Below are 25,469 nucleotides of genomic sequence, written 5' to 3'. Positions count from 1 at the left end.
CTTTCTTTTCTACTACCTGTTTTGGATTTTCAATATCTACAGTTTTTGCATTGCAATCACTGGGGAAAAACTCCCTGCTCCTGTTCAAAATGGTGCCATCAGGCCTTGGCGTCTGACAGGGCCATTGGTTTAACACTCTTTGGACATTAGTCCTAGAAAAAGTCCTGCATGGGGGTATTATCTAGTATAGCATCAGGTCTCAAGTGTAACAGATACATCATCGTCTCAGATATAAGTTAGTTGGTGCACCAGAATCATCTTATTATCTAAAATGATAGCTGCTGGCAATTTAGGATTAGTAAAACTACTGAATCAGGGTTTGATATTAAAAATATTGAAATATACTGCAAATCAACTGCTTTGCAGAGAGGACCTGGTCACTGTAAAGTTGAGTATGTGTCAACATGATCATTTATTTTGAAAGCTGCCATCTGCACTCTGTCGCATTTCCTGCATTCGGGGTAAATAATTGCTCATTTGTCTCTCAGCCCAGAAGCTCAAGGGGTAATCAGCGGCGTGGTCTTCCTCATCATTCTTTTCTGTTTCATTCCTGTTCCTTTTCTGCACTGCTGGGCGGAGGAGCAGTGCATCACCTTTCCTCACGATGTGGTAAGTGCCTCCTTCCTTGCCAGATAATATGCCTTCTACTTGAATCATCATTGAGCCTATCATTTTTATTTCATTTAGAGATACAGCATGGTTAGAGACCCTTTGGACCCAACGAGCCCGCACCGCCCAATTACACCCGTGTGACCAATTAATCTACTAACCTGTACGTCTTTGAACTGTGGGAGGAAACCGGAGCACCCGTAGGAAACCCACGTGCTCATGGGGAGAACATAGAGGTTCCTTACAAACAGCAGCAGAATTTAATCTGGGTTGCTGGCACTGCAGTAGCCACAATGCTATCATGCTGTCCTCTTGATTTATATCAGAAGTTCTGAATTAAACTGAAATACCCTGTATGTTGTTGTCTTCTTATGCCCCTTGATTATCAGGATGACAGAAGTTTGTGTGATCTCACAGACACAGCATTTTCATTAATATCTTAATTGACATTTAATGTACAAGTTAAATTGAAATCTACTGGTGGATACCTCTGTTATTAATCTTACAACATAGGATTTGCTGCCGTATTTTCTCCAAGCTGTATATTCTGGCAATCACACATTGGTTTAAATCACTGTAGCATGTAATAACAAATGCTCATTTATCATGGTTCATTCAGCAAAGAATCAGTCCATTCGGTCTACCATGTCCATGCTGACCATCAAGAACCTTCCTGTATCAATCCCATTTACCAGCATATAGTGCATAGTTTATTATGCCTTAGCAGTTCAGGTGCTTATTTAAATACCTCTTTAATGTTCTGAGAATAATACCCTTTACCACCTTCTCGGATAATGTGTGCCAAGTTACAGCCACCCTCTGGATGAAAAATTCTTTCTCTGATCCCCACTAATCTTCTTGCTCCTCATCTTAAACCTACACCCTCTGGTACAGGTGTCTCCGTTCCAGTGGTGGCGGGGGGGGGGGGGGCACGGAATCTCTTGCTCTGTACCTTATTTATGTGGCTGTCGTAACTGTACAGTTCCTTCCCCCCACCCCCACCCAAGCCTGTTCTGTTTCATTTGGTCCTGTGAATTTGCTCCTTCCATGTACAAACAATCTGTTCCTGGATTCCAGTTCCGAGTTTAACCCTACACTCAGTTCATCTCACAGAGCTGATAGCAGTGAATAAGGAGGTGTAGACATGTGCATTGCTGTCCTCATGATTGAGATCAAAACTAGTAGCCTCAAGGTTATTTCCCATCTTGCACTACTGCAAAGGTCCCAGAGGCACTGGGCACCATTATACTGTGCCCAATATTTGAATATTCATATCATGTCTATTTGTATATCAAAGCCCTTAATCAAAAATCAAAGTCAAGTTTATTGTCATGCCCTATGCACCAGGTGCAGTGGTATCACAGGCACATAGCATCAAATATACAACATTCACAAGAGAAAACATTATGTGTAATTGTTACTAGAAAGAACACATTTTAAAAAAAGAGTCCAGTTTAGTACAAAGTGGTCATAGTAATGCTGAACTGCAGTGATTGGGATTTTACTGGTTCTTTCATAAAAACAAAAAGCTGAGGTGAAGTGGCTGTTCTTGAACCTGGTGGTGTGGGACTTCAGACTTCTCTACCTCCTTCCTGCCCAATGGTAGCTACAAACAACTCTTAACCAAAATGTGCAGTGCTTAAAAGCATTAATTAACAACGTTGTTACTGGTTGCTATTCTCTTTATCCACAGCCTTACTTTATAAAACAGGGTTATTCTCATTGTAAATAAAGTTTGCTGTTCTAATTGAAATTATTAAATCTCCTTGCTCCACTCATTTTTTAAAAAAACTGATCATCTTGTATGATTTACTTTGACTTTGCTTGTACGATGCAGAATTCACCACTTGTGGAAAATAATACATTTTGCCATAGTACTGTACAGTGAATTGGTGTGTCAATCCACTGTGTGATTGAGGTGCATACTTCACAAATTCTTAAATAATTTTCAAGCTCAAGCCATGAAGGAGAAAATGAGAAAATTTATGAAAGTGCCTAACTTGATTTAATGTTCTTCCTTGTAGTCTTCTTGAGCATCTGATGGAAGTAACATGTAACAAAAAAGACAGAAGTTTGTGTAAAGTCAGTTCAATACAAAAATGTATTTTAAAAAGTTGAATTTTTATCATAATTTAATTTGAACTTTTGTTGTCAGTTTGTGCAGTTAATTGGGGCCCTCCTTGCCATCTGTTGCATGATATTCTTGGGGTTTGCTGATGATGTCCTCAACCTGCAATGGAGACACAAATTGTTGTTGCCGACCATGGCCTCCCTGCCCCTACTCATGGTGTACTTCACCAACTTTGGCAACACCACAATTGTGGTGCCAAAACCCTTGCGCATGTTTCTGGGTCTCCATTTAGACTTGGGTAAGTTCAGAAATTCTCTTGCCGGCAGCTTCATCGTTGTTACTGGCCAGTTAAATGAATAAGTTTTACTTGCCATGTATGCCTGTTGCTTTGCAAGTTTTTTTTGTCCGTCTGATTTGTAGTCTATGCTGACATTAATACAAAATCCTGAGATTCTGTTCTGTGGCTCACTTGCTCTCCAAATCCACATAAAATTTTCTAAATTATATAAATTCTAATAACCCATCTATTCCTTACAAACATAGCAGTAGTTACACACAAATAAAGACAATAGTTTCATGTTTGTTTAAGAAATTGACTTATCATGGAATTTAAAAACTTGAGGGTTATGTTGCTGAAGACTGGTTCATCTTATTAAATTTGTCTTTGCTGGAATATGATTGCTAAGACTAGACAAAATATGCCTTGTAACTTTTGTCTCGTATTCTCCAACTCTAATCTCTTTATCATACATAGGTTTTGTTTTGTATTCTCTACTCATTGAGTATTAGACCAATAAATCTTTAAACCATCATGTGGAGAATAATCATCAAAACAAACTAAAGTATTTGCCCAGGATGAAAGAATTTAGCTTGTGACCAACACATTCTGATCAAATTTTCTAGTAAAACTAATTTGCTTGTTAAAGATTTGAAATACCTTTAATAGAATTTTAATGAAACATTAACTCTATGTACAATGGCATTGGATTTGCAATTTGCTGCTAATGCAACATAATGATAATTAAAAATGGAGACAGAAGTTCAAGTATTCAGTAAATTGGGAGATCTTGTGTGTAGTCTCAGAAAGACTGTAGTAGTGGAATCACTTGAGTTGAAAGGATATAATGAACATGCAAAGCAGCAATGGTGTGTAATATAGGTAGAAGTTTCTTTGTTTGCTTGTCTGTTGTACCTACAACCAAGGGAAATGATCAACACCTGTTAGAAAGTAAAGTTCTTGATATTTTCTTCAAAGTGGAATCTAGAGATAATTTATGCAAGTATTCAATTGAGAATTCATGTATTTTGGTGTAAAATAATGCCAGCAGATTTAATGCTGATCACAGAAATAGCCAGGATGGACATATGGCTGTGGTATCGAATCTGAGTGAGCACATGGTGAAGTGGGAGAGAGCAGCAGCAATGACAGAATTTGGTGGTGTTGGGGAAGAGATGGAACAAAAAATTATGCAATGCAATGTTATTGTACTGTAAATGTAATGAAATACCTACATCAATATCCATGTCATCTGTTTTGTGCCTTTCAGGAATTCTGTATTATGCCTATATGGGGATGCTGGCAGTGTTTTGCACAAATGCCATCAACATTCTGGCTGGTATCAATGGAATTGAGGCTGGACAGTCTGTAGTGATTGCCATGTCAATCATCATTTTTAATTTAATAGAACTAAATGGTGAGTTGATGTATCCATGGAATTTAAACCTTGTGGCTAAGGACTGGTTCATTTTATGTGAAGCCATCCAATTCCAAACACCTTGTTATATTGGAATGTATTGGGAGGGTTTCCATGTGGAATTAATGAGGGATTTCAGGGTCAGGCTCCGGCCCCATGACCCTAACCCGTTCGACAGGAGTGCTGCATTTTGGCTTGGAATGAGTGCAAGTGATAAATAAAAATGAAATCTATCTTGTTTTTGTGAAACCACTCCCATACACAAGGCACAAGTCTAGATGGCCTATCCTGTTCCTATCTTGGTTGAATTCTGTCGTCTTGGCAAAACTATGGTGTAAGGTTCTATTTGGGGAATTGAATGTTTTTTAATTTGTTCATCATTTTGGGAGCTCCAGAAAGTTTTATTAAGAACTAGTTAGAGCAAAAGAGAAAAAAATAACTTATAAAAGGAGTAAAGCAATGGGTGACATCTTCTGCAAAGGTGGTAAATATTAACACAACTACTCATTTGTCTTCTTCCTAGGTGACTACAAGGATGACCACATATTCTCCCTGTACTTCATGATACCCTTTTTCTTCACCACTTTAGGACTGTTATACCATAATTGGTACAGTACTATTTTTACATTTCTCTTGTTTCATGTCAGGCGGTGAATACTAGGTGGGCACGTACCACTGAGTTGTAGATTGACCTGGAAATGATTTCCATTGCTTTGCTTAGAACATTATAACTCCACATTAATTAATATATGTGCAAAATTATCATTTTGCATTTAGATTGCACTTTTAACATGGCAAATCTCAAGGTACAGTACTTCCTAATAGTAATATCAAGCAAAAATTTATACCAACCTACATAATAAAATTGGACTAAATGGTCAAAAGTAGCTTTATAGAATATTATAAAGGAAAAAAGGACAATACTTTAAGAGCGTAACTTTGAACCTTTGCCACCTTCATAGTTGAAGGCATGGCCACAGATGATTAATCAAGTTTGATCACTGGAGTAACACAAAATGCTGGAGGAACTCAACAGGTCAGGGAGCACCTATGGAAAGAAATAAACAGTTGATGTTTTGAGCCAAGACTCTTCCCCAGAACTGGAGAAGAAGGGTGAAGAAGCCAGAATAGAAAGTTGGGTGGAGAAGGAGTACAAGCTGATGGGGTGAGACCAGGTGAAGGGAAAGGTGGGTGGGGGGGGGGGATGAAGTAAGAAGCCGGAGGTGATTTAAGGGTCTGGAGAAAGAGGAATCTGATAGGATAGGAGAATAGACTGGGGAGAAAGGGAAGGAGGAGAGGCAGCAGAGGGAGGTGATGGGCAGATGAGGGGGAGAGAAGGGGTAAGAGGGGAGCCAGAATGGGGAATGGCAAATGGAGGGGGGGAAGGAATAACCAACAGTTAGAGAAATAGATGTTCATGCCGTCCTCTTCCTTCCCTTTCTCCCATGGTCCACTCTCCTCTCCTGTCAGAATCTTTCTTTAGCCCTTTACCTCTTAAGTCTATCCCCTTCCAGCTTCTCACTTCAACCTCCCCCCCCCCCCCACTTCCCTACCTGTCCACTTCCCCCTCATGTGGTCTCACCTGCCACCTTGTACACCTTCTCCCCATTTTCTTGTTCTGGCGTCTTCACCCTTCCTTTCCAGTCTCGATGAAGGATTTTGGCCAGAAACATCGACTATTTATTTATTTCCATAGATGCTGCCTGATCTGCGGAATCTTCTGTGTTTATGATAACTGGAGAAAAGAGCAAAGCCAAATTGCTTGGAGGATGTGTACTATGTTATAAGTCAATAGCACACTTTTCCCTTTGAATTAAGGATCTTACCTTAATATCTGTAAGAGTGGCATACTGTTTATTTTCTAGTTATGTGACATCTCTGTTGGCATGGACCATTTGGGCTGAATGGTCTGTTTCTGTGCTGTAGGTAACATTCTCTTGTCCATCAATCATTAAGAGCTGTTGTTTTTCACTATTTAGTTGTCACTTGTGGTAGCAGTCAAGATGCAGCACTCAGAAAATGGAGAAATAGATGGGGGGGTGGAGAAAGATAACCTACTTAGACAAAGGAATGGTGGTGGGTGGGATATCATTGAATCACATCATCTGCAGTATCACATTGTTCAAGGTTAATTGTCATTCATATTAATCTAGCTAAACAGCATTCTTCCAGGTCCAAGGTGCAAAGCACTGTACATACATATAGTTACGATCGAGCACATACAGTCACAAAAACAATATTAGCACCGATCCTTGAGTGACATGGCCTGAAGATTGATGGTGCATGGAATGGTGTCCTGGTGTCACGTGTCTGCAAGAACAGCAGTTCCTCGTCTCTCACTGAGTCAGCTGCCGATGAAGAAAATCAAGCTTGCATTCCAGGGAGCGAACACTGGAGGAGTAGCACCAACGAGAGAACAGTCCTGCAGGAGCCAGCCCCCAGCCCAGCATGGGCCCCTCTGTTCTCTCTCTCATTGCCAATGCCACCTCCCCTGGGAGGCTGTAACAAAATCTGGTCCACACAACAAAACATAGCTTATCTGCTGTCAGTCTCAACAATGAACCGGACTTGCAGTAATTTTTATTACCAATGTTTAACAGGGTCTTGCAATCACCAGGGAAAAAAAGTTTAAGGCACATATTTATGCCGTTATTTGGACTCGGAGAGGCTACTGCGACTAAGCGTGCTGCCATCTGACCGGATTCATCAATACCACATTTCAGTAATTTCTCCATAAGTCAGAAGTGACCTTTGGTGCAGGTGTGATGATTGCTAAGCGATTATAAGAAGCATCCATAGCTTATAGTACTTGTGGACTCCCTGGCCTCTTATTTCTCTCAATTTCTCAATGAGCCATCATTGCAATATTGTAAGAAGTCAGAAGTTTTGTAGCTACTGTGCAAAGTATGGGATTATTTCATAGGAAAGGTGACATGATTATGGGGCCATTGTATGCACACAGGACAGTATATAAAAAGATGGAAATTTAAATTTCTTACTCGGGGTTTATTTCTTAATGCTGAAAGATGGGGTGGGCTGTATTAGTTTGTTGGTGGAAAATAATTTTGACCTGAATCACTTTGTGCGTTGCAGGTATCCATCCATTGAGTCATTTTGATCTGTATCATTTAACTCCCGGTAAGATGGCTGTGCGCTCAGGCACAGCAGCCACTCCGGGTTGAACCAAAGGTTATTTGTTCATCTTCTATGTCTTCTTTACGATCACAAATCACTGCTGGACATTAAGGACATCAAGTACTGCAGGCCTATCCCATCAGCGAGTTGCTCGATAGTGATGGAACTGGACTTACTGCATAACATTCTTCTGTTGTCACCTGGACTTGTTGTGTACAGTTATTGTGCCAAGACGGTGCAAGTGATTGTCTTGGACATTTTTATTGGGATCTCAAGACTCTGATGGACATTGGTAACGTAGAATATTCCAAGTCCAGTTCACTGGTTCACTGGAAAGACCGATGGTGCGGGAGCTGTGTTGCCTCTGTTGTGGCGAGCACTAGTCCCTCAATGGGACTGGGACAACTCAGGGACTTTGGCTATTTTTGTTTTCTTTGTGACTAGGTTTTTCTGAAATCGTAACCAGATGTGCTATTTGTGCTGTGTGCAGTGTGCTGTTGGTAATGTGCTTACACCTTGGTTCTGGATGTACGCTGTTTTGTTTGGATATCTTGGTGTATGGTTGAATGATAATTGATTGAACTTGAACCTTTTGTGCTGCAGCTACCCATCTTGTATGTCATTTTGACCTGTGTCACTTTATGCACTGCAGGTACCCATCCAGTGCATTTGTGGGCGACACATTCTGTTACTTTGCAGGAATGACTTTTGCAGTGGTTGGGATCCTTGGCCACTTCAGCAAGACCATGATGTTGTTTTTCATCCCTCAAACGCTCAACTTCCTATACTCGGTGCCTCAGCTTTTCCATGTCATTCCGTGTCCGCGGCATCGAATGCCCAGGTATGTTCTTGTTTAACTTTCACACTTAGTTTAAGATCAGAGTCCTAGTCTATTCCAAATCACTACACTACTGCTGGGGAAGGAAGTGAACAATATTGGCTCCTCTATCTGCCGACCGTCTCAAAGAAAGGTAAACCAATCCGGTGGGGAGATATTTTCTGAAAGAGCACAAAGCATTATTGCCTAATGTTAATCTTATAGAAAGCTGACAAAAGGGTGGGAATGTTGACTGTTGCCTATTTATACCTGAAACTTAGATGATGTGTAAAAATGTTTTGCCACTAGTCCCCTATTGCATCTACTGTATGAGTAATATGTGCCAGCGAACAATACATAAATCGTAATATTTTTTCATTCTTTTCCCCATCCAGACTAGATCCCAGCACTGGAAAGCTAGGCATGAGTTACTCAAAATTCAAAACTAAGGATTTGCCTAAACTTGGATTCGCAATTTTAAAGGTACTTGATATTAGAAATTAGTGGGCAATCAGTTGGCTTGGGTATGATGCAAATTTTGATTTGCTGAGTGTATTATTCTTTAAAATCAGTTGCAACGCACCTCTGCAGCATAGTATATATTCTTAAAACTGATTTATAAAAGAGCAATGTGTCATCCCTGAAAAAATAATATTATGGGTTTTTAATTGCTTTTGTTTTATTCAGGTCAGATAATTACCAGTTCAAAAGGTTTCAGTATATTTTGCATCTGTGTACATATTCTGCAAAATATAAAATACACAAATCACTTAATATCGTAGCCATAACTGCACAGTACTGTAATGAATGGCATCAAAAGCACATGGACTAATAAGGAAGAACAATTGCTAAAAGTGGAGAGTGCATGGAAACCAGTTCTGCCATTCTTGGAGAGTATTTATTTACTTGCATCAGACTTTTGAACTTGATCTTATGGGAGCTCATTCTTATGGCTAATACAAGGGAGCATAATTCTAAGATGATGGAAGGAAAGTATAGGGAGGAGGATGTCAGAGGTAGTTTTTTTGCACAGAGTTGGAGGTGCATGGAATGTGCTACTAGGTGTGGTGATAGAGGCAGATACATTAGGGGCATTTAATAAACAACTAGGCACGGATGATGGAAAGATGGAGAACTATGTTGGCAGGGAAAGGTTAGATCATCTTAGAGTAGGTTAAAGCTCAGCACAGTATCATGGGCTGAAGCCTGTACTGTGCTGTAATGATCTGCGTTCATTACTAAGTCACTTCAACTTATTTTCACAATATACAATGTACTGAGCAGTAAAATGGATACATCACATCTGACTTAATTTCATCCGCACTATTTCTATCTACCTCTCATTTCAGGATTCTGTTTATAGAAGATTATTTTATCCACAATACAGATTTGGAGATCAGTCTGCTTCTGATCTTTTCTGGAGTATCCAGTTCACCCAAGGTGTCCTTTTAAAGATTTATGCACTAAAATCATTTAGTTTTAAATTATTAGCACTTGAAATAAACAAGGATATGGCTGGGTCTGGAAGACCGGAGATATAAGGAAAGATTGAATAGATCTGGACTGTATTCCTTAGAATGTAGAAGAGATTTGATAGAGGTATATAAAATCATGAGAGGTATAGACAGGGTAAATGCAAGCAGGCTTTTCCACTGAGGTTGGGTGGGACTACAACCAAAGGTCATGGGTTAAGGGTGAAAGGTGGAAAGTTTAAGGGAAACATGAAGGGAAATATCATCACTCGGGGTCGTGAGAATGTAGAATGAGCCCCCCAGCGCAAGTGGTGCATGCAAGCTCAATTTTAATGTTTAAGTAAAGTTTGGATAGGTAAATAGATAGTAGGGATATGAAGGGCTATGGTCCTAGTGCAGCTTGATGGGAGTAGGCAGTTTGAATGTTTTTGGCATGGACTAGATGGGCTGAAAGTCCTGTTTCTGTGTTGTGCTTCTCTATGATTCTAGTGGTTGGTGTGCGAAAGAGGTGTTAGGCAGAGCAGAAAAACAATATGGGAGATATAGGAACAGGTGAGAAGTCAGCTGAAATGTCTCAACCCAAGCAAGGCTGCAGGACCAGATGGTGTCAGTACCAGGGTGCTCAAAGCCTGTGCCCCTCAGCTATGTGGAGTACTTCGCCATGTATTCAACCTGAGCCTGAGGCTCCGGAGGGTTCCTGTACTGTGGAAGATGTCCTGCCTCGTCCCTGTGCCGAAGACACCGCGCCCCAGCGGCCTCAATGACTACAGACCGGTGGCATTGACCTCCCACATCATGAAGACCCTGGAGAGACTTGTTCTGGAGCTGCTCCGGCCTATAGTCAGGCCACACTTAGATCCCCTCCAGTTCGCCTACCAGCCCCAACTAGGAGTTGAGGATGCCATCGTCTACCTGCTGAACCGTGTCTACGCCCACCTGGACAAGCCAACGAGCACTGTGAGGGTCATGTTTTTTGACTTCTCCAGTGCGTTCAACACCATCCGCCCTGCTCTGCTGGGGGAGAAGCTGACAGCGATGCAGGTGGATGCTTCCCTGGTATCATGGATTCTTGATTACCTGACTGGCAGACCACAGTACGTGTGCTTGCAACACTGTGTGACCTACAGAGTGATCAGCAGCACTGGGGCTCCACAGGGAACTGTCTTGTCTCTCTTTCTCTTCACCATTTACACCTCGGACTTCAACTACTGCACAGAGTCTTGTCATCTTCAGAAGTTTTCGGATGACTCTGCCATAGTTGGATGCATCAGCAAGGGAGATGAGGTTGAGTACAGGGCTACGGTAGGAAACTTTGTCACATAGTGTGAGCAGAATTATCTGCAGCTTAATGTGAAAAAGACTAAGGAGCTGGTGGTAGACCTGAGGAGAGCTAAGGTACCGGTGACCCCTGTTTCCATCCAGGGGATCAGTGTGGACATGGTGGAGGATTACAAATACCTGGGGATACGAATTGACAATAAACTGGACTGGTCAAAGAACACTGAGGCTGTCTACAAGAAGGGTCAGAGCCGTCTCTATTTCCTGAGGAGACTGAGGTCCTTTAACATCTGCCGGATGATGCTGAGGATGTTCTACGAGTCTGTGGTGGCCAGTGCCATCATGTTTGCTGTTGTGTGCTGGGGCAGCAGGCTGAGGGTAGCAGACACCAACAGAATCAACAAACTCATTCGTAAGGCCAGTGATGTTGTGGGGATGGAACTGGACTCTCTGACGGCGGTGTCTGAAAAGAGGATGCTGTCCAAGTTGCATGCCATCTTGGACAATGTCTCCCATCCACTACATAATGTACTGGGTGGGCACAGGAGTACATTCAGCCAGAGACTCATTCCACCGAGATGCAACACTGAGCATCATAGGAAGTCATTCCTGCCTGTGGCCATCAAACTTTACAACTCCTCCCTTGGAGGGTCAGACACCCTGAGCCGATAGGCTGGTCCTGGACTTATTTCATAATTTACTGGCATAATTTACATATTACTATTTAACTATTTATGGTTCTATTACTATTTATTATTTATGGTGCAACTGTAACGAAAACCAATTTCCCCCGAGATCAATAAAGTATGACTTAGTCAAGAGAATTAAATGACAAAAAGAAGTGAAGGTAGTAATGACAGATGTAAAGAAATGCAAGGTAGCTGTAGTGAGTGTGTGAATGGTTTCAAAGGTACAATTTAATATCAGAGAAATGTGTACAATATACATCCTGAAATGCTTTTTCTTCACAACGAATGGTATAGCAGAATCATTTAAAATTATTTATGTCATTGTTGAATCAGAAGCCTGTAAGGTGCCCAGTTCAAAGATAAGATTCTGTTCCTTGATTTGCTGTTGAGTTTCATTGCAATGAAGTGTGACAAAGAATTAAAACAGCAAGCAATCTGAAGACCAGAGTGATGCTGACTGTGACGACAAACCAAGTATCAGAAGATTGATGCTGATGAGAGAGATAAGTGAGACAATGGAGAAACATTCAAAATGCTAATAAGAGAGAAGAGAGGGTTTAATGAGAAGGAAGCACATTTCAGAATGTTGAGAGACCAGTTGCTTTGAACCTGAACTGTTTGATGGACAGGTGATACCCCAGCAGGGGGATAAAAAGAACAGGTTCGCTAAGGCACGACACACACCACGAGATCACGAAATAACAAGACCCTGGAAGAGCGGTGTGCCCCCACAAGTTGGTGAGAGTTTGGAGGTCTAGACGCACAGGGTGAAAGGGTACGATCAGCGGGAACCTGGTGTGTGTGTCCACCCTTGCCTGGGTGCCGGGTTCACCGCGGAAGAACGGTCGTATCCGGAGTGGAGGAGTCACAGTCGGTGACCACAGAAGACATTACAAAGGGTCCGCCCAAGGGCTAACTGCGAAGTACATCAAAGGTCTGCTGAATCAGATTTGAATCAATCTTCTCTCCCTCTCCCCCTCCCTCTCCCCCTCCCCCCCCCAACGGCACAACAGCGATTACTGCGAACTGTACTAAGCTGAACTGAACTCTGCATCACTTGAGACTGATCATTTTACCCCTGGACTGCGATAGAGCTTGGGTGATTCCTATTACCCTAGCTCTGTGTACATGTGTGTTTTATCATGGCTAACCTGTTGCATTTACATCCTTACGATTAGAGTACTGTGTTACTTATTTCATTAATAAAACTTTATTAGTCCTAGTAATCCAGACTCCAACTAAGTGGTCCATTTCTGCTGGTTTGGCAACCCAGTTACGGGGTACATAACATGACAAACTTGATGGAGGTGTTCTATAAAATGGCCAGGCAACATGCACTTAAGATGCAGCAAAAAGAGCAAATGCATCATGATTCCAGTTGCCCAAGTTCAGTCCTGACCTCTGGTACTGTCTGTGTTGAGTTTGCACGTTCTTTCTGTGGCTGCCTGGGTTCCCTACCACATGTCAAAGACGTGGTTAGTAGGTTAACTGGCCACTGTAAGTGGCCTTGTGTATATGCAGATGAGTGGTAAAATCTTGGAGTTAATTAGAATGTGGAAATATTGGATTATAGGGAAAATGAGTGGGGAAATGTAATTGGTCTGTGAGCTGGAATAGACTTAATGGGTTATAATGGTCTCCTATGCCATATGGAAATAAGGTCTCCTTGATGTAGAGGACAGATAGTGGAATGAAGAAATAAAAATCTGCTCCTGAATTGAGTCCATGTTTGCCCCTTACTACAGAACAGTCAGAGTGGCACATTGTCAATGGGCTGTTCTGCATCTTCAACCAGCCATTTAGAGGGTCCAGTCACTCAGGTGATATGTAGGACACTCTTATTTAAAGTAGGTAAGGAAACAGTGACAACAGCAAGCTTTGAGAATGAAAGCTCACGCTTTGTCTTGCAGGTAGCCAACAAACTGGGCCTGGTGGAGGTGAACCATGGAGTTGGAGAGAACAACGAATACACAGAATGCAACAACCTGACTCTGATTAATTTTGTATTAAAGCTGATAGGCCCTAAGCACGAAAGAACCCTAACCATTATACTTCTGCTTATCCAGGTGAGGCATGCTATTTCTCCTTTGTGCCCAGTTATACCTGGTCACTCCATAAATGTTCTAATGTGGATAAAAGGGTACTATTTTGATTGTTATTGTGTTCTCCTGGGCTACACGATTCTTAAGAACACTTTCTTATAAACTGTGTTGTTCATGAAAGCAAAATAGATGTGAAACCGCAAACACGAGGAAATCTCTAAATGCTGGAACTTCAAGCAACACACATAAAAATTGCTGGTGAATGCAGCAGGCCAGGCAGCATCTCTAGGAAGAGGCACAGTCGACGTTTCGGGCTGAGATCCTTCGTCAGGACTAACTGAAAGAAGAGATAGTAAGAGATTTGAAAGTGCGAGGGGGAGGGGAGATCCGAAATGATAGGAGAAGACAGGAGGGGGAGGGATGGAGCTAAGAGCTGGAAGGTTGATTGGCAAAAGGGATACGAGGCTGGAGAAGGGAGTACGAGTCGCGTAGGGAGCGATCCCTGCGAAAAGCAGAGGGGGGGAGGGAAAGATGTGCTTAGTGGTGGGATTCCATTGGAGGTGGCAGAAGTTATGGAGAATTATATGTTGGACCCGGAGGCTGGTGGGGTGGTAGGTGAGGACAAGGGGAACCCTACTCCTAGTGGGGTGACAGGAGGATGGGGTGAGAGCAGATGTGTGTGAAATGGGAGAGATGCGTTTGAGAGCAGAGTTAATGGTGGAGGAAGGGAAGCCCCTTTCTTTAAAAAAGGAGGACATCTCCTTCGTTGTGGAATGAAAAGCCTCATCCTGAGAGCAGATGTGGCAGAGACGGAGGAATTGCAAGAAGGGGATGGCATTTTTGCAAGAGACAGGGTGGGAAGAGGAATAGTCCAGGTAGCTGTGAGAGTCTGTAGGCTTATAGTAGACATCAGTAGATAAGCTGTCTCCAGAGATAGAGACAGAAAGGTCAAGAAAGGGGAGGGAGGTGTCGGAAATGGACCAGGTAAACTTGCCTCACTATACTCCTTGCCCATCCTCTGGGCTCCCCCACTCCCTTTCCTTCTCCCTGGGCCTCCTGTCCCATGATCCTTTCATATCCCTTTTGCCAATCACCTGTCCAGCTCTTGGCTCCAACCCTTCCCCTCCTGTCTTCTTCTATCATTTTGGATCTCCCTCTCCCCCTCCCCCTCCCACTTTCAAATCTCTTACTAGCTCTTCTTTCAGTTAGTCCTGACGAAGGGTCTCGGCCCGAAACGTCGACTGTACCTCTTCCTAGAGATGCTGCCTGGCCTGCTGCGTTCACCAGCAACTTTTTGTGTGTGTTGCTAGATGTGAAACCAAGTGTATTGTTTCCAATTCATTGCTGCCATTGTAAGTGGGGGTGGGCTTACACAACAATAACTGTCTTACAAATAGGAGGAATGGTTCAGTCTGGTACAGAATGAATATTTGTTGATGATACTACCCCACTGAGAAGCAAGTATTTGTAGTGATCTTCTTCATGTTTCCTCTTTCAGTATTGGTAGTGGGTAAGACTTGTGCTAAGCAAGGTTTCCTGTATCACTGTCCCTTAATCTCCACTCCATTACTGAGGATTTTCCATGTAAATTAATACAGCATAGATACAGAGCCTTCAGCGCAATTGGTTAATGCCAGCTAAGAAGCTCATCTAAGCTAGTTCCATTTGTCCACATTTTACCATATGGTCACGATGGTTGCTGGCGGAACTGGAGCCAGGTGTGAAGGAACAGCAGGCTCTGACATGTGGGCGCAGCCGTGACTTGACCCATGAGCAGAGAAACAACAGACTCCCATGTAGAGATGGAAACAAGAGGTTAGACATAGGAGTACCAACAGAGCATCGGAGACACAACTGAGTAGCACTGCAAGACAAATCGTTCTCAAGAAACACAAGGACTCTGAAACAGTGCTAAGCGAGAGTCCCCTTTAAATTATCATTGAATGCAGGAAATCTGTGCAGGTCACAATTAACTTGATAAGATTAAACAGAAAACACCAGGGTCTTAACAGCTCTAACAATTAGTAAATAGAGTGCTCAAGAAATCTAGTAGCTCAATGCTCTATGGCAAACCGCAAAGGCCCACAGGGCTCATGACAGTATTTCCTTTGCTAAGGCTGTCACTTGATGGCCCAGGAGGCCCTGTAGAACTTGAGAAGGGGTGGAAACCCTGGGTCAGGCATGATGCTCTCAAGACAGGCTGGAAAACTCAGGAACATTGTGTATATGGCTTGGAAACTTTGTATTCCATTGCACATATGTCTCTGAAACATTGTGTTGCGCAAATGGCTCTGAAACATTGCGTTGCGCATATGGCTCGGGAGCATGGAAACATGGCATTGCGCATATGGCTCTGCATTGTACATATGACTTGGGAACATAGCATAACATGGGAGACCTTGTGAAGCTTGTCAACCCAGAGGACCTCAGTAAAAATCTTGAACATAAACTGGAGAAACTCGGAATGAACACAGCCTTTGGGAGCACTTGGAATGCAGCCTTCCAGAACATGAACCGAGTAAAGAAGGCATCCTCACCTCTAGCCGACTGGTGTCAAAGCCGCTGTAGAATCCCCGTTGGTCAATTGTAGTGGAGACTGACTGTCACGGTGGTCGCTGGCATGACTGGACCCAAGTGCGGAGGAACAGCAGACTCCGTCACAGTGGACTCTGGCAACGACTCAACCCAGGTGAGGGGGAACAGGAAACTCCCAAGAAGAAAGGAAAACAACAGGTTAGACATGGGAATACCAATAGAGCATAAGAGACATGACTGAGCAACCCTGTGAGACAAATCATTCTCCAAAAACACAAGGACTCCGAAACGGTGCTAAATGAGAGCCCCTTTAAATAATAATAAAATACGGGAAACCTGTGCCAATCACAATTCACTTGACAAGATTAAACAGCAAACACCAGGGTTTAACAGCTCGATCAATTAGTAAATAGAGTGCTCGAGAACCTAGAAGCCCAAAGCTCTATAGCAAGCGGCAAAGGTCCGTAGGGCTCATGGCACCATATCCCTCTAGACCTTGTCTGTCCATGATTTTAAATGTCGTCAAAGCACCTGCCTCAACCACTTCCACTAGCAGCTCATTCCATACATTGATTATCCTCTGGATGAATAAGTTGCCCCTCAGATTACTGCTAAATCTCTCCCCTCTCACTTTAAACCTCTGCAGTTGTATGATTTTTATACAACTCTATAAGATCATACCTTATTATCAAACATTCCAGTGAATGAAGTCGTAACTTGCTCAACCTCTATAACTCAGTGTCTTGAGTCCTGGCATTATCCTCACGAAATCTTTTCTGCATTCTTTGCAGCTTAACAGCATCTTTCCTATAGCTGAGTGACCAAAGCGGAATACAATATTCCAAAAGTGGCCCCACCAATGTATTATACAATTCTTATCGTTCACTCTTTTCTGAACAGTTTGCCGAACTCTAAACAGCAGCGGTCCATGTTTCTGTACAAGTTTACTGCTGATGCAGTGCTTGAAGCCAGTGGAGAGCAACAATGATATCCAGACCCCACTGTAGGACCATAGAAACCTTAACCTGCTTGCAAAATGAGCTTCATTTTCGCTTATCATTCAAAGTTGGGCAATTTAAAATTCAGAATGTAATGATATTTGCATTTTAACCTATATATCTTTAATAACCCCTCAGGTCTCAGGAAGTGTGTTTGCTTTTCTGATTCGTTACCACCTGGTCCGCTGGTTTTACGACGTCTGATTCTCATTCTCAAATATTTGAAGCATGGTTATTCCTCTGGGGAGTTATTACTCCAAGCTGCCTATCAGAGCTTGCTGGATACAGGAGTATCTGTTGATTGCTTGGTTGGATATATTGAGTTGGAGTTTTGTTTTATTGTTAGTGCACTTCATTGTTGAGTAATGTTGCTGAAAATTAGTCTTGGAAAAGTAATGCTTAATTGTTGTGGGCATTGAAAGAATCAGTGATAGAGAATGTTTTTATAATTTAAATGAACTGATTAAAATAACGTGACAGTGTCTCCAAATAGTGTGGAGACAATTTCAAAATATTTTTTCTTGAATGATGCACTTCATTATGTTGCACACGTCTTTACCATTTGTTCCTCTAGAATGTGGTGCAATATCATAGAGTTTGTTACTGTAAAGCAAAGCCTTTCAGTCCTTTGAATCCTTTGTTTTAACTTCAAGGTGACTTGCTCAATTCTAGAGATTCTAAGCTCTAATTACCATTGACTATGAAGTCAGGTGAGCTTTTGTGTTATTCCTGTTCTCCTTTAGCATTCTTACTTCGTCCATAAAAGATCCTGTCCAAATGTTGATGATAAAGATCTTGGGAAGTTTTCAGAGAAGATATCTGTGTGTCTATACGAACAGACAAACAGATGGACTATACTAACAGAAAGTGCATCTGCATTCCTGAGCCTTTCCCCGAAAGTCTTGCAGCTTGAGGTGATATTTGGTAGCAACTCCATTAGGAGGATGCATGCTAAGTAACATACCATGGTACTAGTGTGTCTTTCCCTCATGACCACTGATTTGAAATAGGAAATTTGCAGTGTGGAATTTGGTGTGTGAAACTTGTAAACTTGGTCAATGTTATAGAATGCCAGTGATGCTTACTAAATCCCCTCAGGATGGATTGGATAACGAAAGGCAAAGCAAATCAGTCTCTGTAATGTTTGAACATAGTGTTTTTTTAAAAAAAGGAAGTTGCTATCCTACCATTCTCTTGCTGTCAATAAGCTGTATGTTATGACCCTGATTTCAGCATCAATACTCCAAAGAAATAGCTGCCAGTTTAAAATAAAAGTAGAGCTCTGCAGATTTAAAATAACAAAATTCATGGAAACATTCAGCAATTTCTATGTCTTCTGAGTAGAGACAAACCATGGAATAGTAATTCACTTTATCTCTCCACAGCTGTTGCATAACTTGCTGAAATTGACAGTATTTTCTGTTTTTATTACCATCCTAGAAAATAAATTACTATAAATGAAAACTAGAAGGATGGGTAAGAGCTGGGTGGACAACACTAGGACAACACTGGGTAAAGTCCTAAGCCATTCAATAACTTGAAAAATCAACTGAATGAAAATGCACATCAAATTTCTTGTCAATTTTCATCACATTTCACTTCCCTAATTTACATACTAAAACTTTACACAGTTATTTAAACTACTATTGATAAGAAACAGAAATCCTATCATCCAGATGTTTTATGTGTTCAAGGCAAGGATAAAATGCTGTCACTGGACACTGAAATTGACTCAGTCAAAACTACTTAATGTTTAAAATTTCCTAAATGTTTGTTATCTTGGTATGACCTCAATTATGATAACTGGAAAGATAAGTGAATAATGTATGAGAGAACATTTCAATTTTTATACATTGTATGTAAAATAGATGATGTATATGTGTGTGTAACTGGGAATGAGATGCTCTTAAGTTGATGATAATATAAACTATGGGTTTGAGAATTGTGATTTCAAGAACCAAATAAAGATGAGAATTTAACTACATATACTGGACATAAGACACATTTGTGAATTCTAATTCAAAATTTAGTCTTTTTCTTTTATGGATGTGAAAGAGGAAATTAAACCTTTTGTTTACCAAATGTCTTTGGAATGCACATACACTGAACTGAGAGCATTTGTGCTCAAGATATTGTGACTTGGCAAGATTGATGCCACTGAACCACAGATGCTGCAAAACACCTGGTTCAAACTTAATCTTGCTGTTAGATGGTGAGTTTGTACATAAGGCTTTAACATTAACATCCATGTTCCATTGTCAATATTCCAAATAACTGGCTTGCCTATCAGAAAAATGTAATTGAATTTTTGCATGCAAGAATCATAGGTGCAACCTTAAAGTAAATACATTATCAACGTACATCTACAGTTGCAAGAGAATGTTCGTGAACCCTGTGCAATTACCTGGTTTTCTGCATTAATTACTCGTAAAATGTGGGCTGATCTTCATCTAAGTCACAATAATAGACAAACATAATCTGCCTAAACTAATAATACACAGAAAATTGTACTTTTTATGTCTTTATTGAACATATTGTTTAATCATTCACAGTCTAGGCTGGAAAAATGTATGTGAACCTCCTTTAGCAGCAATAACCTCCACCAAACGTTTCCTGTAGCTGCTGATCAGACTTGCACAATGGCGAGGAGGAATTTTAGACCATTCTTACATACAAAACCATTTCAGTTCATCAGTATTTCTGAGATACCTTGCTTGAACAGCCCTCTTCAGGCCATTACAAAAGATGAATTTTCTTCTTTTTAAACCATTCTATTGTTGATTTATTTTTGTTTCAGATCATTGTCTTATTGCATCATCCAAATTCTATTAGGCTTCATGTGACGGATGGCTGCCCTGACATTCTCCTGTAAGATGTATTGAAACAATTTTGAATTCATTGTTCCCTCTACGATTATAAGTGGTCCATGCCCTGAGACAGCAAAGTAGCCCAAAACCATGTTGCTCCTTCACAATGCTTCACTGTTAGGATGAGGTTTTGGTGTTGGTGTGCTTGCCTTTTTCCTCCAAACGTAGCCAAAAAGTTCAACTTTTGTCTTATCTGTCCACAGGACATCGTCCCAAAAGTGTTGTGGAACATCCAGGTGGTCTATTGCAAACTTAAGACCTGCAGCAATGTTTTTTTTAATTTGTAGAGCAGTGTGTCCTTCCATTGTCAGAGACTTTAGCAAGTTCTAGAGATTTCTGCAGGTCTTTTTCACCTCCTTCAACATTGTACAGTGTGCTCTTTGTGTGACCTTGCAGGACACCCATTCATAGGGAGAGTAGCAAAAGTACTGAATTCCCTCTATTTGGAGGGAATTTTTCTCACTGTAGATTAATGAACACTTGGGTCTTTAGAAATTCTTTTGCAGCCTTTTCTGGCTTCATGCATCTCTAAGGTCCTCTGAAACTTGTTGTGATCGAGGCATCGTGCACATAAACAGATCTTTATTGAGAAGAGCAGGCTCTGTTGGTAACCTGACTTTGTGTCTTTTTTTACAGGGCAAGGTACCTCTACAATCCACACCTCCAATCTCATCTCATTGGTTAGAGCACCTGACTCCAACTAGCTTACCGCTACAGAGTTCCACATGTTTTATTGAACCTAGACTCTGATTGTTTAAATGGTGTTTACAGTATTGATGAGAAGTAGAATTGTTTGTGTGTTATTAGTTTGAGCAGATTGTTTGTCTATTATTGTGATTTTAGATGAAGATAAGGACCACATTTTATGAGTAATTAATGCAGAAGGCCAGGTAATTGCAAAGGGTTCACGTACTACTTCTTGCAACTGTACGTCACCATATCATCATTATTTGCCATGTCATATGTCGTGGGCAGTCATGGTCTTGTGACCATGATGGTTCCTGGCAAAATTTTCTACAGAAGTGGTTTGCCATTGCCACCTTCTGGGCAGTGTCACCAGATTCATTTTCTTGCAGATATTCGTAGCGGAATAAATAAATGCAATAGAATCAATGGAAAGACTACACACAAAAACTGACAACCAAGGTACAAAAGAAGACAAACTATGCAAATACCAATAAATAAATAAATAAATAAATGAAGTTCTCGAGTCCATATATTGTGTTCAGTGTTGAGGTGAGAGATGTTATCCACATTTTGTTCCTTGATTGAGGTTGCATCAATGATTCTAGTGTTTTATCTTCAAAGCAACAAAAATTTAGGATATTGATTAGCCAATTAAAATGAAGAGGACGCCCCTTGTGTCCCAGAGGACTGCTTACAGCCATAGATTTTTTGAAGCTCTAAGAGTATCCAATGACATGAGTATCAGGTGGAAAGTGGGCAAGGCACAAAATCAGCCATGATCCTGACTGTAATATTGAAAGTTTGTGATGCAGAACTAGCCACATCTCTAGCCAAGCTGTTCGAGTCAAAGTAAATGTTATTGTCATATACTCAAGTACATGTAGGTACAGGGGTGTAGTTACAATACTGGTGCCTACCTGACAATGGTAGTTTGCCCAGGTATATCCTGTTAGCAAAAAACAGGACAAATCTGATCCTGCTGCTTCAAAAACAAAGTCAAGTTTATTATAATATTCACAAGTACACGTATGCATAGGTGAAATGAAAAGCTTACTTGCAGCAATGTCACAGGCACATAGCATCACATGAACAGCATTCATAAGAAAACATATCATACAGAATGTTTACAAGAAAGAATACAATGGAACAATAGAAACCACCTAAGTCCCTTTTAGTGCAAAGTGATCAAAATGGTCATAGTGTTGCTGATCTCTAGTGGTTAAGGTTTTGTCGTTTGGTTTAGGGACCAAATGATTGAAGGAAAGCAGCTGTCCTTGAACCTGGTTGTGTTTTCTTTCCCCAAGAGAAGCTTACTCCAGAGCCAAGGCAAATCTCCAGCACATGGTGAGGGAGCTAAAGAATTCCTGGTAGATTGAGAATGCCCTGGAAAGCCAGAGAATGGCAGACTCTGGTGATGCAAGAAGCCTCTTCAGTGCCACCAAAGCAGTATGTGATACAAGTTACTTCAGGTTTAAACCCCCTGCACTCAAAGGATTAGAAGAACTTACTAAAGGAACGGAAGGATATCAGTAATTAATGGAGAGCGCACTTTCAAGAACTTCTTGACTGCGACAGCACTACTAACCAAATACTCCGAACACCTGAGAGAGGAGACACAGGGGATTGCAAGACAAAGGGGCTTCAGCTGTTTGTATCTCCTACCTGATGGTAGCTGCAATTATAGAGATTATAATATGTATAGTGATTTATAGATTTTTATTATGTATTGCAATGTACTGCTGCGCAAAACAACAAATTTCACAAGATATGCCAGTTGGTTAAGACATTATTGATTTATGCACGCTTTTTATATTTTGACAGCTGATTAAAAGTCTTAATGGTATCCCTGCCATTGATAAATTGTCTGCCCTCTGACTCTGAGATTGAAAATTAAGATATCAAAATTATAGCCAAAGGTAATTTTTATCTGCTGAAATTGTTTTAAAAATGATAAACTCTGCCAAGTTATCTGTAAGGAAATAATTGATACCAAAATAGTGATTTGAACATTTCACTATTTAGTATTTGAAAATATGATGGAGTGTACCATTATTCACTTTGGTGCCCAAAGCAGAATATTTTCAAGTGGTGACAGAATGGATGATGATGTTCAGAAGAGTTAGATTTCGTTGTATACATGTTATTAAATGCTAACATAGTTGCAGCAAGCAATGAGTAGGACATAGATTATTTTATCTTCATAATAAGAGAAGTTGAATACATGAGTAAGGTGGTTTTAGTGGGGCTGCACCTGCAGCTTTATATTGTTTCCTTGCTCAATTTTATCTAAAAATGGATGTATTTGCAAGGTACACAATACACTAAACATTTCTTAGAAACTTTTCAAGATCAGTGGGTTTGCTGTACAAGGCAAGGGTGAGCCTGTATACTCTTAAAATTTGAAAGAATGAGAAGAGTTCCAACTGAACCATACAAAATACATACAAGGAAACACATTCTTACAAAAGGATCTATTGCTTTCCTGATGGATATGACAAATAAACTCTTCTCGGGCTTCCAGCCAGGTACAGGTATCGACTATAATTGATATCTCAATGACAAACTCTGTCATCTTCATCAGCATCATCCCTGAAGGAGATGGCAGAGTTTGTCATCGAAACATTGGTTATAATCGATACCTGTACCCGGCTGGAAGCTCAAAGAGTTCATTTGACGTACTTACAAAGTTTGACAGGCTGAATACATGAAAGATATTCCCCCAGATGAAGAATTTAGACTCATAAGGAATTGGCCATTTAGGACTGACGTTAGGATAGACATATAGAACCATACAGCACAGGAACAGACTCTTCAGCTGGTGATGTATTCACCGAACACAATGCTGAATTGAACTAAACCTTTTCTGCCTCCATATCCCACCACTCTCTGGCCAAAGAAATTTCTCCTCATCTCCATTCTAAATGGATGTCTCTCTATTTTAAGGCTGTGTCCTCTGGTCCTAGACTCACCCACCATAGGAAACATCCTCTCTGCATCCACTCTATCTAGGCTTTTCAACATTCAGTAGGTTTCAATGACATCCTTCCTCATTCTTCTAAATTCCAGCAAGTACAGGCCCAGAGTCATTCAATACTCCTCAGATGTTAACCTGTTCATTCCCAGAGTCTTTCTCATGAACTTTCCCTGGACACACTCCAATGCCAGTACATTTTCTATTAGATAAGGGGACCCAAAACTGCTCAGAATACTCCAAGTAAGGCCTCACCAGTTACATCTTTGCTTTTACATTCTAGTCCTCTTGAAATGAATGCTTACATTGCCTTCCTCAATGCCGACTGAACATAAAAATTAACCTTTAGGGAATCCTGCCTCAGAGGTTTGTATTTTCTTTCCATTTAGAAAATAGTCTACCCTTTTATTTCTTCTATTAAAGAGTAAGACCATATGATTTCTGACACTGTATTCCATCTGCCACTCCTTTGTCCATTCTCCTAATCTGTCCAAGTCCTTCTGTAGCCTCTCTACTTCCTCAAAACTAGTTGCCCCGCCACCTATCTCTGTGTTGTCCACAAACTTGGCCACAAAGCCATCAATTCCATTATCCAAATCATTGACTTGCAACGTAAAAAGAAGTGATCCCTACACAGACCCCTGGTGACCATTAGTCACCAGCAGCCATTCAGAAAAGGCTTTTCCACTCTTTGTCTCCTGCTAATCAGTCAATACTCTATCCATGCTAGTATCTTTCCTGTAGTGCCATAAACTTTTGTTAAGTGCCTCATGTGCAGCTCCTTATCAAAGGTTGTCTGAAAATTCACTGATTCTCCTTTGTCTATCCTGCTTGTTACTTCCTCAAAGAATTCCAACAGTCCAGCTGAAAGGTTTTGGCCCGAAACGTCGACTGTATTCTTTTCCATAGATGCTGCCTGGCCTGCTGAGTTCCTTCAGCACTTTGTGTGTGTTCCTCTGGATTTCCAGCATCCACAGATTTTCTCTTGTTTGTGATTCCAACAGATTTGTCAGGCACGTTTTTCCCTTAAGGAAACCATGCTGACTTTGGTGTTATCTCTCCGGTGTTAGTTTCCAGGGTTGCAATATCTACTCTTGCTTCTCTTTTACTCTTTATACGTTTGTATATTTAAAAACATCTTTGATATTGTTGGCTAGCTTACCTTTGTATTTTATCTTTTCCACTCGTATGGCTTTTTAGTTGCCTCCTGTTGGTTTTTAAAAGTTTCCCTATCCTCTAACTTCCTTCTAATTTTTGTTATGTTATATGTCCTCTCTTTTGCTTTTATGTTGGCTTTGACTTCCCTTGTCAGATGTGGTTGCCTTTAGAATACCTCTTTGGGATGTGTCTATCCAGCACCTTCCGAATTCTTCTCAGAAACTCCAGCCGTTGCTGCTCTGCCGTCATTCCTGCTAGTGTTCCTTACCTATCAAGTTTAGTCAGTTTCTCTCTCATGCCTTTATAGTTCCCTTTACTCCACTGTAATTCTGATACATCTGACTTTAGCTTCTCCTTCTCAAACTGCAGGGTGAATTCTAACATATTATGATCACTGTCTCCCAAAGGTTCCTTTACCTCAAGCTTCATAATCAAATCTTGTTCAT

The 25,469-nt window shown here is 41.0% G+C and overlaps 1 protein-coding gene across 3 annotated transcripts in view; it reads left to right on the top strand.

The window, feature by feature from the left end:
* The window catches only part of dpagt1 (dolichyl-phosphate (UDP-N-acetylglucosamine) N-acetylglucosaminephosphotransferase 1 (GlcNAc-1-P transferase)), a 28,457-nt gene extending 5,782 nt beyond the window's left edge, over nucleotides 1–22,675 (top strand). The window contains exons 3-10 of one of the 3 annotated variants that reach the window (XM_063038569.1): nucleotides 489–609; nucleotides 2,765–2,978; nucleotides 4,228–4,374; nucleotides 4,898–4,982; nucleotides 8,162–8,350; nucleotides 8,722–8,809; nucleotides 13,676–13,831; nucleotides 22,199–22,675. In XM_063038569.1, the coding sequence (XP_062894639.1) occupies nucleotides 489–609; nucleotides 2,765–2,978; nucleotides 4,228–4,374; nucleotides 4,898–4,982; nucleotides 8,162–8,350; nucleotides 8,722–8,809; nucleotides 13,676–13,831; nucleotides 22,199–22,270 (1,072 nt within the window). In that variant the 3' untranslated portion in view covers nucleotides 22,271–22,675. Of the gene's footprint in view, nucleotides 1–488; nucleotides 610–2,764; nucleotides 2,979–4,227; nucleotides 4,375–4,897; nucleotides 4,983–8,161; nucleotides 8,351–8,721; nucleotides 8,810–13,675; nucleotides 13,832–17,478; nucleotides 19,192–20,843; nucleotides 22,169–22,198 lie in introns of those variants that run through there. The other 2 variants (XM_063038568.1, XM_063038570.1) reach the window with 2 other exon arrangements.
* Nucleotides 22,676–25,469: the final 2,794 nt, after the last annotated feature.

This window comes from Mobula hypostoma, chromosome X2, assembly GCF_963921235.1.
Source record: "Mobula hypostoma chromosome X2, sMobHyp1.1, whole genome shotgun sequence".
NCBI classification, from domain to species: Eukaryota; Metazoa; Chordata; class Chondrichthyes; order Myliobatiformes; family Myliobatidae; genus Mobula; species Mobula hypostoma.
The sequence above is the reverse complement of the archived record's forward strand: the minus strand, read 5'-3'. Positions and strand labels throughout refer to the sequence as shown.